The sequence below is a fragment of the Gorilla gorilla genome, chromosome 1 (genome assembly GCF_029281585.2).
Source record: "Gorilla gorilla gorilla isolate KB3781 chromosome 1, NHGRI_mGorGor1-v2.1_pri, whole genome shotgun sequence".
Classification (NCBI taxonomy): Eukaryota; Metazoa; Chordata; class Mammalia; order Primates; family Hominidae; genus Gorilla; species Gorilla gorilla.
The window spans coordinates 189,210,563-189,225,813 of NC_073224.2; the positions used below are offsets into that span (position 1 = coordinate 189,210,563).

General features: G+C 41.5%; 1 protein-coding gene and 1 pseudogene across 2 annotated transcripts in view; one reads left to right on the forward strand and one right to left on the reverse strand.

Moving 5' to 3' along the window:
* The window catches only part of FAF1 (Fas associated factor 1), a 511,731-nt gene that overhangs the window by 197,355 nt on the left and 299,125 nt on the right, over window positions 1-15,251 (forward strand). For both annotated transcript variants that reach the window (XM_019018242.3, XM_055348410.2), the window contains exon 5: window positions 12,660-12,751. In XM_019018242.3, the coding sequence (XP_018873787.1) occupies window positions 12,660-12,751 (92 nt within the window). The remainder of the gene's footprint in view (window positions 1-12,659; window positions 12,752-15,251) is intronic.
* LOC115932264 (uncharacterized) lies at window positions 7,078-7,177 on the reverse strand (annotated as a pseudogene).

Genomic DNA, 15,251 nt, shown 5'->3' on the forward strand with positions numbered 1-15,251 from the left:
ATTTCATAATAATGAAACTGTAGATTCATCAAGAAGACATAAGTATCCTAACTGTGTATATATCTAATAACAGAGTTTGAAATATTTAAAATCAAAAACTGGTAGAATTGAAGTAAGAAATGGACAAATCCAAACTGACAGAACTGAAGTAAGGAATGGATAAATTCACAATTGGAGATTATAACACTCCTGTCTCATTATAATGTTCAGAACAACAGACAAAAAATCTGAACAGCATAGAAACCAATTTGACTTACTTAAAATGTATATAATACTCCTCATTGTAACAGCAAAAGACATGTTCTTTTCTTGGGCAGTTGATCATTAAGGTAGAACATATGCTTAGTCACAAAACAAATTTAAAATTGTTTTAATTAAGTGACGAGTGTTCTGGCAACAATGGAATTAAGTTCGAAATCACAAGAATTTGGAATATCCCTGTATATTTGGAAATTAAACAACATATTCCTAAATAAACCATAGGTCAAAGAAGAAATCACAAGGGAAAGTAGAAAATATTTTGAACTGAATTGTGATGAAAACATGATGATATGGTTTGGCTGTGTCCCTTCCAAATCTCATCTTGAATTCCCACAGGGAGGGACCTGATGGGAGGTAATTGAGTTATGGGGGCAGGTCTTTCCCATGCTGTTCTCGTGATAGTGAATAAGTCTCATGAGATCTGATGATTTTATAAGGAGGAGTTTCCCTGCACAAGCTCTCTCTCTTTGCCTGCTGCCATCCATGTAAGATGTGACTTGCTCCACCTTGCCTTCCAGCATGATTGTGAGGCCTCCCCAACCATGTGGAACTATAAGTCCGTTAAACCCTTTCTTCTGTATAAATTACCCAGTCTCAGGTATGTCTTTATCAGCAGCGTGAAAATGGACTAATACAGTAAATTGGTACTGAGAGTGGGGCACTGCTGAAAAGATACCTGAAAATGTGGAAGCGACTTTGGAACTGGGTAACAGGCAGAGTTTGGAATAGTTTGGAGGGCTATGAAGAAGACAGAAAAATGCAGGAAAGTTTGGAACCTCCTGGAGACTTGTTGAATGGCTTTGCTCAAAATACTGATAGCGATATGGACAATAAAGTTCAGGCTTAGGTGGTCTTAGATGGAGATGAAGAACTTATTGGGAAATGGAGCAGAGGTGACTCTTGTTGTGTTTTAGCAAAGATACTGGCAGCATTTTGCCTCTGCCCTAGAGATTTGTAGAACTTTGAACTTGAGGAGATGATTTAGGGTATTTGGCAGAAGAAATTTCTAAGCAGCAAAGTGTTCAAGAGGTGACTTGGGTGCTGTTAAAGGCATTCAGTTTTATAAGGGAAGCAGAGCATGTAAGTCCAGAAAATTTGTAGCCTGACAATGTGATAGAAAAGAAAATCCCATTTTCTGAGGAGAATTTAAGCCAGCTGCAGAAATTTGCATAAGTAATAAGGAGCCAAATGTTAATCCCCAAGACAATGGGGAAAATGTCTCCAGGGCATGTCAGAGGTCTACACAGCAGGCCCTCCCATGACAGACCCAGAGGCCTAGAAAGAAAAAGTGGTTTCATGGGCTGGACCCAGGGTCCCTGTGCTGTGTGCAGCCTAGGGACTTGGTGCCTTGCATCCCAGCTGCTGCAGCTGTGGCTGAAAGGAGTCAACGCAGAGCTTGGGCTGTGGCTTCAGAGGGTACAAGCTCCAAGCCTTGGCAGCTTCCATGTGGTGTTGAGCCTGCGAGTGCACAGAAGTCAAGAATTGAGGTTTGGGAACCTCTGCCTATATTTCAGAAGATGTGTAGAAGTGCCTGGATGCCCAGGCAGAAGCTTGCTGTGGGGGTGGGGCACTCCTGGAGGGCCTCTGCTAGGGCAGCGCAAAAGGGAAATGTGGGGTCAGAGCCCCCACACAGAGTCCCTACTGGGCACCGCTTAGTGGAGATGTGAGAAGACAGCCACTGTTCTCCAGACCCCAGAATGGTAGATCCACGGACAGCTTGCACCATGAACCTGGAAAAGCCACAGACACTCAGTGCCAGCCCTTGAAAGCAGCCAGGAGGTATGCTATACCCTGCAAAGCCACAAGGGCAGAGCTGCCCAAGGCCATGGGAGGCCACCTCTTGCATCAATGTGACCTAGATGTGAGACATGGAGTCAAAGGAGATCATTTTGGAGCTTTAAGATTTGACTGCCCTGCTGGATTTTGGACTTTCATGGAGCCTTTAGCCCTTCATTTTGGCCAGTTTCTTCCCTTTGGAATGGGTGTATTTATCCAATGCCTGTACCCCCATTGTATCTAGGAAGTAACTAACTTGCTTTTGATTTTACAGGCTCGTAGGTCGAAGGGACTTGCCTTGTCTCAGATTTGGACTGTGGACTTTTGAGTTAATGGTGAAATGAGTTAAGACTTTTGGGGGGACTGTTGGGAAGGCATGATTGGTTTGGAAATGTGAGGACATGAGATTTTGGAGGGGCCGGGGCAGAATGATATGGTTTGGCTGTGTCCCCACCCAAATCTCATCTTGAATTCCTACATGTTGTGGGAGGGACCTTGTGGGAGGTAATTGAGTCATGGGGGTGGGTCTTTCCCATGCTGTTCTCATGATAGTGAGCAAGTCTTATCAGATCTGATGGTTTTGTAAGGAGGAGTTTCCCTACACAACCTCTCTCTGCTTGCTGCCATTCATGTAAGATGTGACTTGCTCCTCCTTGCCTTCCACCATGATTATAGGGCCTCCCCAACCATTTGGAACCGTAAGTCCATTAAACCTCTTTCTTTTGTAAATTGCCCAATCTCAGGTATATCTTTATCAGCAATGTGAAAATGGACTAATACACATGGCATATCAGCATTTGTTTGATACTGAGAAATTGGTATTGAGAGGGAAACTTATGGTTCAAATGCTTAATTACAAATAAAGAACGTTGTAAAAGCAAGGACTAAAGCTTCCATCTAAGAAGTAAGAAAAGTCCTCACTTTCATTTCCAGCCAGTACGAAATAACAGGAATCAGATTTACTGTCATTCCTATTACAACTAAAAACCACCCAAAAGGCTTAGTGGGAACAAGATTGGTAATAGTGTCTGTTCCTACCAGCTAGATTGGAAAACCTCGTGGCTTTGGTTACACTACTCAGAAGGATCTTTCCTCAGTGGTGGAGAGTACTAGTACAAGATTAAATACTGCTTGGGCAATGCTGACTAACAAATCTTAAAAGCAAAACACAAAAGGATTAAATTGTGTCTAAGTAACATAACTGCATCCAAAAATTAAGCTCAGGAATATTTATAGGATTACAAAAATATCCAGCACTTAACAAGATAAAATTTACAATGTCAGGCATCCAATAAAAAATTACCAGGCATGCAAAGATGTAGAAAAACCTGGCCCATAATGAGGAGAGAAATTGATCAATCATAACCAACCCAGGTCTAACCTAGATATTAGAATGAGCAGATAGGCTGGGCACAGTGGTTCACGTCTGTAATCCCAGCAGTTTGGGAGGCCAAGGTGGGCGTATCACGAGATCAGGAGATCGAGACCAGCCTGGCCAACGTGTTGAAACCCCGTCTCTACCAAAAATACAAAAATTAGCTGAGCATGGTGGCGTACCCCTGTAATCCCAGCTACTCAGGAGACTGAGGCAAGAGAATTGCTTGAATCCTGGAGGCAGAGGTTGCAATGAGCCGAGATCGCGCCACTACACTCCAGCCTGGGCTACTAAGCGAAACTATGTCTCAAAAAAAAAAAAAAAAAAAAAAAAAAGAACAGATAATGACATTAGAGCAGTTATTATAATTGTATTACCTGTGTTCAAAAAGAGAGAGGGAACGTTTAAAATAAGGCATTGGAAATGTGGAAATGACCCAGTTGAACAACTAGAGTTGAAGACTGTGATGTCTGAAGTGAAAAGCCACCAGATGAGATTAACAGCAGATCTGACATTGAAGAAAATACTGGTAAACTTGAAGACATTGCAATGGAAGCCACTTTGTAAAACACTTTGGTAGTTTCTACATAGGTTCTCAAGAGAAATGGAGGCATATGTCCACCAGACATGTACATTATTGTTTATAGCAACTTTCTTTGTAATAGCTCCAAACAGGAAACAACCCCAAATGTACATAAACCAAATTGTTGTATATGCATACAGTGGTATACTTATTAATAAAAGGAGTGGGCTATTGTTGCCTGCAATGATATGGAAAAATCTCAGTTTATTTTGAGTGAAAGAAGCCAGAATACATTCTACAATTCCATTATGTAAAATTCTAGAAAATTCAAGCTAAGGCACAGTCATAGAAATCAAATTAGTGGTTCTCTAGGGAAGAGGTTGGGGATGGTATGGTGGAATTACCAAGGGGCACATGGAAACCATTGAGGGTGATGGATAAATTCATAACATTGATTAAGGTGGTGATTTCATTGTTGGATTCAATTGTTTAAACTTATTAAATTTAGATTTCAAATATGTGCAGTTTATTTTACGTTAAACATATCTTAAGCCGTTAAGACCTTTTGAAGAGGATGATGGTTGGGTGCAGCGGCTCACACCTGTAATCCCAGCACTTTGGGAGGCTGAGGCAGGTGGAACACTTCAGGTCAGGAGTTCGAGACCAGCCTGGCCAACATGGTGAAACCCCATCTCTACTGAAAAATACAAAAATTAGCCAGGTGTGGCGGTGTGTACCTGTAGTCCCAGCTACACTGGAGGCTGAGGCGGGAGAATCACTTGAACCCGGGAGGGGGAGGCTGCAGTGAGTTGAGATCACCCCACTGCACTCCAGCCTGGGTGACAAAATGAGACTATGTCTCAAAAAAACAAAACAAAACCAAAAAAAATGAGCAAATCAAACCCAAAGTAAGTACAGAAGCATAATAATATATATAAGAGCAGAAAACAGTAAGTGGAAAATGGATAAGTAGTAGAGAAAATGAACAAAACCTAAAGCTGTTTTTTAAAAAAAGATTAATAAAACTGATAATTATTTTGCTAGTGTGAAAAACAAGAACAGAAGAGAAAACACAAGTTATTCATACTGGGAATGAAAGAAGCGCCTACGTACATTACATGGACTATAAAGTGATATTAAGAACAAACTTATGCTGGTAAATTTACATGAAACTCTAAAAGGTTAGAAAAATTATTTTAAAGGTACAAGTTACCACATTCACAGAAGTAAAAAATTTGAATAGCTATACATCAAATATATAAATTGAATTGTCAATCAAAACCTTCCCACAAAAAGGGCCTGGCATGGTGGCTCACACCTGTAATCCTAGCACTTTGGGAGGCCAAGGTGGGCAGCTCACCTGAGGTCAGGAGTTCGAGACCAGCCTGGCCAACAGGACGAGACCCCCGTCTCTACTAAAAATGCAAAAGTTAGCCAGGCGTGGTGGCACGTGCCTGTAGTCCCAACTACTCAAGAGGCTGAGGCAGGAGAATCGCTTGAACCTGGGAGGCGGAGGTTGCAGTGAGCCAAGATAGTGCCACTGCACTCCAGCCTGGGCAGTAGAGTGAGACTGTGTCTCAAAAAACAACCTTCCCACAGAGAAAACCTGAAACGCTAGATGGCTTTACTGGTGAATTCTATCTAATATTTAAGGAAGAACTATTACCAGTCCTTTGCAAAAAAGAGAGAGATGAAACATTGCCTCATTTATTTTATGAAGCTAGCATTACCCTAATACCAAAATTAGATAGAGATTTTTACAGGAAAATATTTCTTATAACTATGGAGGGAGAAATCCTTTACAAAATAGTTGCAAACTGAATTCAGTAAAATATAATAAAATGTATAAATACGTTTATAGTTTATATCATAGCCAAGTAGGCCATGTGGGCTTGTTTACAAAAACATAGTAGGCTGGGTGCAGTGGCTCACGCCTGTAATCCCAGCACTTTGGGAGGCCGAGGTGGGTGGACCATGAGGTCAGGAGTTCAAGACCAGCCTGGCCAACGTGGTGAAACCCTGTTTCTACTAAAAATACAAAAATTTGTCAGGTGTGGTGGCACGTGCCTGTAGTCCCAGCTACATGGGAGGCTGAGGCAGGAGAATTGCTTGAACCCGGGAGGCAGAGGTTGCAGTAAGCCGAGATCATGCCGCTGCACTCCAGCATGGGCCACAAAGTGAGACTCCATCTCAAAACAAACAAACAAACAAACAAATAGAAATGCTGAATAGTGCTGAATGACCCTAGCACTGCTCTTGGTCGTAGGAGGGAAATACTTAGTATTTAGTATTTCATTATCAACTATTGTAGGTTCTTCAGCAATGCCCTCTATCAAGTTTACAAAGCTGCCTTATATTCCTACTTTGCTCTAAGTTTAGCTCTTTTTTTTTTTTAACATGAAATGGGTGTTGAATATTGTCAAATGCTTTTTCTCATTTACTATACTAATATGGGGATGTACAGCTTGTTTAACAGCTTATAATCCATCACTGTACATCCCCGTATTAGTATAGTAAATGAGAAAAAGCATTTGACAATATTCAACACCCATTTCATGTTAAAAAAAAAAAAGAGCTAAACTTGGAGCTATTTGTTTGTACACATATAAACATGGATAAATCTGGCCAGGTGCGGTGGCTCATGCCTATAATCCCAGCATTTTGAGAGGCCAAGGCGGGCAGATCACTTGTGGTCAGGAGTTCGAGACCAGCCTGGCCTGCATGGTTAACCCCCGTCTCTACTAAAAATACAAAAATTAGCTGAGTGTGGTGGGATGTGCCTGTAGTCCAGCTACTTGGGAGGCAGAGGCAGGAAAATCACTTGAACCCAGGAGGTAGAGGTTGCAGTGGGCCGAGATTGCGCCACTGCACTCCAGCCTGGGCAACAGAGAGATACTGTTTCAAATGAAAAAAAAGAAAAGAAAAAGGATAAATCTCGAAAACATTACTCCAAACAAAGGAACCCAGACAAAAGTAATCTTTAGGGTGAGAAGGAGGATCAGTGTGGGTAGGGGCAGGCGTTTGATCTAAGAATGTATGAGGAAAGTTTTTGTGCTATGGGAAATGTTCTTATCTTGATTGTATGGTGGTTATAACACTGTATATATTTGTCAAAACTCATGAGTGAGTTTTATTACATATAAATCATAATCCAATTAAGTTAATGTTTTAAATTCATATTTATCATGCTAATCTTCTCTGTATTGTTCCAAATTTAGTATATATGCTGCCAAAGCAAGCACTTAAGTTAATTTTTTAAATACAAAAGTATGCTATTGGATTCAGTGATTTGTTCTTGATGACATCTGCATGTCTTCACAATTTTTCAAGGAACGTGGCCTGGGGTGGGATACTGCAGTGGCAGTGCCATCTTGTGGTAAGATCTTTGGAGTTAGGTAGACACAAATATGAATTCTGGCTCTGAAACTTGCTGCATTCCAGTACTTTGTTCCCCTGAATTATTTTGGATTTCCTAAAAACAGTAACTCCTGTGTTTTGAGAACCTATACTGCCCAGGTACTATGCTAGGCACTTATGTGTATGTTATCTCATTAATTGTAGTAATAATAATACAACTCAAAATAACATTTTTTGAGTTCCTTAGTATGTATTAGGCATTCTGCAAAACATTTTTCATGAATTATGTCACTTAATACAGCAACCCAACGAAGTGTTTGTTCTACGGTTGTCATTTCCACTTTGCAGAAGAAGAGATTGAGGCTGAGAATCGTGTTTTTTTTTTCTCTGAGACAGGTTCTCACTCTGTCATCCAGGATAGAGTGCAGTGGCAACGATCATGGCTCACTGCAGCCTCCATCTCCTGGTCTCAAGCAGTACTCCTGCCTTAGTCTCCTGAATAGCTGGGACTACATGCATGTACCACCATGCCTAGCTAATTATTAAAAATTTTTTGTAGTGGTGGTGTCTTGCTATGTTGCTCAAGTTGGTCTCAAACTTCTGAGCTCAAGCTGTCCTTCTACCTTGGCTTCCCAAAGTGCTGGGATTATAGGCATGAGCCACCTTGCAGTAGAGAGTAATTTTTAAAATATGAGGAACTCAGGTTGCTGTCATGATTCCAGCTTTGTTTTCTATTCCTCTCTTTCTGTGGAGCAAAAGGCTATTTGTCTCATGTGTTACCCAGGCTTTCTGCAAGAGTAACTGGGACTTTAAGTTAAAGTCCCTTCTTGTTTTTCCTTTAAGAAACTTCTTTTAAGTCATGAGGGCTCAGAGTGTTTTCAAGAGTGTAAGAAGGTGGTGTCAGGTCTGGAGATTGGTTTCTGAGTACTGGACAGACTTGCAAATGCATAAACTCAGTGCCAGACAGGTGCAGCTCTAGAAATATCAACCTCAGCCACAAGCAAAAAGGCAATGTTTATATGTGTTTTCTATAAAAACTGTGACTTATTTTTCTACTTTTTCCATAAACAGAATGATTCTTTGTCAGCAGTGACATTTTTGAAGGCCAAGATTGATTAAAGTTTTTGCTTCCACAACTATAGTGTTGAACCAGAATTATTTTTATGATAGTTAATCACTATCCAAAGTGCTCAGATAGGGATCTTTTTAAGGAAAGTTAAAAAGTATCGTTGAGACCATGAATAATTGCATTGTAGCATTGCTTACTTAGGTAGTTGTGTTCCCATAGAACTTGTGTATCATAAGTTCTCCCCCCACTCTTCTTTTTCTTCATCAGCATGGAATTATTTTTCTTCTTTTAATATGTAATATAATCAGTCTTTTTGGTATTCATGTACTTACTGTAAATGGAATTGAATTATATTTTAATCTGAAACTGTAGACTAGCAGCAACCTAACATAAGCAGATATATGAAAGATAAGTACATTCTGATTCACTGATCTTTAAAATAGTGTAGTGCCAGAAATCAGCTGATTAATTTATAAGTAGATTTGATTCCTGAAAAATAATTGTGGGGCACAGGGAAAATTGTGATTTCTCACTGTTTCTCATTAGCATCATGTCTATTTTTGCTTTTTTACCTTTCAGTCATTTTTCTTTTTTTCTTTTCTTTTTTTTTTTTTGAGACAGTTTCACTCTTGTCATCTAGGTGCAGTGGTGCAATCTCGGCTCACTGCAGCCTCCGCCTCCCAGGTTCAAGTGATTCTCCTGCCTCAGCCTCTTGAGTAGCTGGGATTACAGGCATGTGCCACCACGCCTGGCTAATTTTTTGTATTTTTAGTAGAAACAGGGTTTCACCATGTTGGGCAGGCTGGTCTCGAACTCCTGACCTCAGTTGATCTGCCTGCCTTGGCCTCCCAAAGTGCTGGGATTACAGGCATGAGCCACCACGCCTGGCATTTTTCTTTACTGTATAGAGTATCCTTCCTTATTTTGGTTTGTCTGTCTTTTGCAGACCAACTATACTTCAAGTTTAACTTAAGTCTCATTTCTCTCACAAAGCTTTCTCTATCTGATACAACACATTTGTATTAGTCTGTTCTGGCAGTGCTATAAAAAAATACCTGAGACTGGGTAATTTATAAAGAAAAAAGGTTTAATTGGTTCACAGTTCTGCAGGCTGTACAGGAAGCATGGCAACATCTACTTCTGGGGAGGCTTCAGGGAGCTTTTACTCCTGGTGGAAGGCAAAGCAGGAGCAGACATCGTCACATTGCCAGAGCAGGAGGAAGAGAGAGAGGGGAGGTGGCACACACTTTTAAACACCCAGATCTCACGAGAACTGTATCACAAGAACAGCACCAGAGGGGGAAATCCGTCACACATGATTCAGTCACCTCCTACCAGACCCCACTGCCAACACTCAGGATTATAATTTAACATGAGTGGGGATGCAAATCCAAACCATATTATTTTACCCGTGGCCCCTCCCAAATCTCATGTCCTTCTCACATTGCAAAATACAATCATCCCTTCTCAGCAGTCCTCCAAAGTCTTAATTCATTCTGGCATTAACTCAAAAGTCCAAAGTCTCATCTGAGACAAGGCTGGTCCCTTTTACCTGTGAGCCTGTAAAAGCAAAAGCAGGTTACTTACTCCCAAGATACAATGGGGGTATAGGCATTGAGTAAATACTCCCATTCCAAAAGGGAAAAAATGGCCAAAAGAATGATGCTATAGGCCTTGTGCAAGTTCAAAACCCAGCAGGATAGTCATTAAATCTTAATGTTCCAAATAATCTCCTTTGACTCCATGTCTCATATCCAGGGTACAATGATGCGAGGGGTGGGCTCCCAAGGCCTTGGGCAGCTACACCCCTGTGGCTTGGAAGGGTTCAGCTTCCATGGCTGCTCTCAAGGGCAGGTGTTGAGTGCCTCCAGCTTGTCCAGGTGCAGGGTATTTAGTGGATCTATCATTCCAGGGTCTGGATGATGGTGGTCTTCTTCTCACAGCTCCATCAGGCAGTGCCCCAATGGAGACTGTGTGTGTGTGGGTCCAACCTCACATTTCTTCTCTGCACTGTCCTAGTAGAGATTCTCCATGAGGGCTTCTGCCTGGACATCCAGGCTTTTCCATATAGCATCTGAAATCTATGCGGGGGCCCCCATGCCTCAACTCTTGCATTCTGTGCACCTGCAGGCTTAACACCACATGGAAGCAGCGGCCCAAACAGTACCCAGGTTCCCTTGAATCATGGCTGGATATAGAGCAGCCAGGATGCAGGGAGCAGTTTCCTGCGTCTGTGCAGGGTGGTGAGGCCCTGGGTCTCACCCACCTCGTAGGCCTCTGGGCCAGTGATGGCAGGGGCTGCTGTGAAGGTCTGTGAAATGCCTTTGAGGCCTTTTCTTCATTGTTTTAGCTATCAGCACTTGGCTTCTCTTTACTTATGTAAACTTCTGCAGCCCGCTTGAATTTCTCCTCTGAAAATGGGCTTTTCTTTTCTACCACATAACTGGGCTACAAATTTTTCAAACTTTTACACTCTGCTTCCCTTTAAAATATAAATTCATTGGCCGGGCTCGGTGGCTCATGCCTGTAATCCCAGCACTTTGGGAGGCTGAGGCAGACGGATCACCTGAGGTTGGGAGTTTGAGACCAGCCTGACCAACATGAGAAACCCCATCTCTACTAAAAATACAAAATTAGCCAGGTGTAGTGGTGCATGCCTGTAATCCCAGCTACTTGGGAGGCTGAGGCAGGAGAATTGCTTGACCCCAGGAGGCGGAGGTTGTGGTGAGCAGAGATCACGCCATCGCACTCCAGCCTGGGCAACAAGAGCGAAACTCTGTCTCAAAAAACATAAAAATAGAAAAATAAAAAATATATATATATATATGTTCGTTTCAGGTCATTTCTTTGCTCACACATATGAGCGTAGGGTATAGAAGCAGCCAGGCAACATCTTGAATGCTTTGTTCCTTAGAAATTTCTTCCTCCAGTTATCGTAAGTGATCATTCTCAACTTCAAAGTTCCACAGATCTCTAGGCAGGGGCACAATGCCACCAGGTTCTTTGCTAACACATAACAAAAGTGACTTTTGCTCCAGTTCCCAATAAGTTCCTTATTTCCATCTGAGCTCTCCTCAGCCTGGACTTCATTGTCCATATCACTGTCAGCATTTTGTTGACAACAAGTTGATAAGTCTCTAGGAAGTTCCTAATTTTCCCTCATCTTCCTGTCTTCTGAGCTCTCTGCACTCTTCCAGCCTCTGCCCATTACCCAGTTCCAGAGACGCTTCTACATTTTCAGGTGTCTTTATAGCAATGCCCCACTTTTCAGTAGCAATTCTCTCTGTTAGTTTGTTTTCACACTGCTATAAAAAATACCCGAGACTGGATAATTTGTAAAGAAAAAGAGTTTAATTGTCTCACTGTTCCATGGGCTTTATAGGAAGCATGGCAGCATCTGCTTCTAAGGAGGCCCAGGGAGCTTTTACTCATGGCAGAAGGCAAAGTGGGAGCAGGCCAGAGCAGGAGGAAGAGAGAGGAAAGGTAGCACACACTTTTAAACAACCAGATCTCCTGAGAACCCTACCACAAGACCAGCATCAAAGAGGGAAATCAGCCCCCTATGATCCAGTCACCTCCCATCAGGCCTCACCTCCAACACTGGGAATTACAATTTGACATGAGATTTGAGCAGGGCCACAAATTCAAACCATATCAACATTTTTTTTCTTTTCTGAAATTCTTGTTGCTCTTCTCTTTAATACAGCTTAAATTGTCTCCTATATATTATTATCTATATATTAGCTTTATTATTTTTTTTTTTAATTTTTTGAGATGGGGTTTTTCTCTTGTCACCCAGGCTGGAGTGCAGTGGCACGATCTCGGCTCACTGCAACCTCTGCCTCCCGGGTTCAAGTGATTCTCCTGCCTCAGCCTCTTGAGTAGCTGGGATTACAGATGTGAGCCACCATGCTTGGCTAATTTTTTTGTATTTTTAATAGAGACGGGGTTTCAACAGAGTTTTCACCATGTTGGTCAGACCAGTCTTGAACTCCTGGTCTCAGGTGATCTGCCCACCTTGGCCTCTCAATGTGCTGGGATTACAGGCATGAGCAACCACACCCAGCCTAACTTTATTTTTTAGTTTCATTAATGTATGCTATCTTTTGTCATCCTCAGATCCTAGGGCAAGATAAGATAAATAATATTATTTCCCATTTTATAGATACAGAAATATTCATCAGACAAATGTCATTGACTGTACACTGTATGCCACATATTAGTGTTAGCTCTGGATATGGACAAATGTTAACTGTGTTATTTTGTTAGTAATATTTGATCTCTTCTTATTTATACAGGAGAGATTAAACAGATTCTAGAAAATGAACTTCAGATACCTGTGTCCAAAATGCTGTTAAAAGGCTGGAAGACGGGAGATGTGGAAGACAGTGTGAGTTTCTTAATTGCATAGAAATAAAAGAAAATTAAGTTATGCCATTGATTAAATGATATGTAAAAATTGGTTTTAATTAATGTTGTTACATATGGCAGTAGTAGATTTGGCAATAGTAATTTAGTTTAAGGAATCAGCAAGTAGTGTTTTCTAAGCTAAAATATTTCATGATAAACCAATAACAATTGTAAATGAGTAGATTTGTAAATGAAAACAGTATATGGCATGTTTTTCCTATTTCTAACTTTTAAAGGAGTTTGGCCCTTTTTTTGAGAGGCTTTACCTTTTTCTCAAACCTCCTAGAGTATCAGTGAATGCCCTGGAATAATAATTTTCTGAGCAATTACATATTGGTCTGAAAGAAGTCACATGCAGCGTATACATTTATGTCAAGTATTGATTATGGAACAAAGATAATAGGAAATTTTTTAAACTTGGAGAATTTAAATAAGGATGTTGTTTTCCTTGTTGACTTGGATAGTGGCAGGTGCATGGAATGAATTATATTTTAAGAATTTGCAGAGAGTATTGCAATTTTAAGGAAATAGTTGCTATTCTGAGGGACCCAGTAGCAACCTAAGATATAACATTTTTTACACACTTTTTTTTTTTTTGAGACAGTCTCGCTCTGTTGCCCATGCTGGAGTGTAGTGGCATGATCTCGCCTCACCGCAAACTCTGCCTCCTGGATTCAAGCAATTCTCCTGCTTCAGCCTCCCAAGTAGCTGGGACTACAGGCGCGTGCCACCACGCCCAGCTAATTTTTGCATTTTTAGTAGAGATGAGGTTTCACCATGTTGGCCAGGCTGGTCTCGAGCTCCTGACCTTGTGATCCGCCTGCCTCGGCCTTCCAAAGTGCTGGGATTATAGGTGTGAGCTGCTGCACCTGGGCTTACACACTTTTTTTTCTTCCAGAGAGAGTAGAGAAAGAAGGAACAAAAATGAGTTAGTTCTAGAGTTTTAGATGTTTGAGGTGGAAATAATTATTGAATGTTTTCACATTAGTTACTGGGTCATTTTAATGGCCAGGCATAAACTTAGAATTTTCAACTTTTGGCTGGGCGCAGTGGCTCACGCCTATAATCTTATCACTTTGGGAGGCCGAGGCAAGTGAATCACCTGAGGTCAGGGGTTCGAGACTAGCCTGGCCAACATGGTAAAACCCCATCTCTACTAAAAATGCAAAGATTAGCTGGGCGTGGTGGCGCGCCCCTGTAATCCAAGCTACTCGGGAGGCTGAGGTGGGAGAATTGCTTGAACCCACAAGGTGGAGGCTGCCATGAGCCGAGATCGTGCCACTGTACTCTAGCCTGGGCGACAGAGTGAGACCCTGTCTCAAAAAAAAGATAAATAAAAATAAATAAAAATATAAAAACTTCAACTTTTGGTTCAGTTCTTCTTCGTGAATGGCTTTTTGCAGTCATTGTGCTTATAAGTACTTATATGTGAGTTCATTTGAAATTTGGAGATGTTCTGAGTATTTCAGTGAGATATTTACAGGAAGTTTGGGTTGGCAAGATACAGATAAGTTTAGATTAGGTGGCAGCAAACTTTTTCTGTACAGAGTCAGATAGTAAATATTTTAGGCTTTGTGTGCCATACAGCTAGTTAATCACTGCTCTCTTAGTGGGAAAGCAGCCGTAGACAATATGTGAAACATCGAGCATAATTATGTTTCAGTATGTTTATGGATGCAGACATTTGAATTTTATGTAATTTCACATGCCATAAAATATTCTTTTGATTTATATTCCAACCTTTAAAAAAAGTGAAAACCATTCTTAACTCACAGGCCATACAAAAACAGGCAGCAGGCTGGGTTTGACCCACAGGCCATAGTTTGCTATCCCCCGCTCCTGCTGATGCATGGATTAAAACTTTTTAAAAGTGCTGACTGAGTAAATCAACAACCTTGACAGAAAGAAAACACCAAAATGAGTTCGCTTTTGTAGTTATTTATTCATTCATTCATTGAGAAACCTGTGGGTATGAATCAGTCAGCTGGGTGGAGTGGCTCACCCTTGTAATCCCAACACTTGGGGAAGCTGAGTCAGGCAGATCACTTGAGGCCAGGAGTCTGAGATCAGCCTGGACAACATGACAAAACCCTGTCTCTACTAAAAATATAAAAATTAGCTGGGCGTGGTGGTGCACACCTGTAGTCCCAGCTGCTTGGGAGGCTGAGGCACAAGAATCGCTTGAACCTGGGAGGTGGAGGTTGCAGTGAGCTGAGATTTTGCCACTACATTCCATCCTGGGCGACAGAGCAAGAGTCTTTCTCCCCCGCCGCCCCCCGCCTCCCAAATTTGAACACAGCCTTGGTTACAAATACTTCAATTTACTTCTTTCTTCTTCTTTTTTCTTTTTATGAGATGAGTTCTCACCCTGTTGCTTAGGCTGGAGTGCAGCAGTACAATCATGGCTCATTGCTGCCTTGACCTCCTAGACTCAAGTGATCCTTCTACCTCAGCCTTCTAAGTAGCTAGGACTATAGATG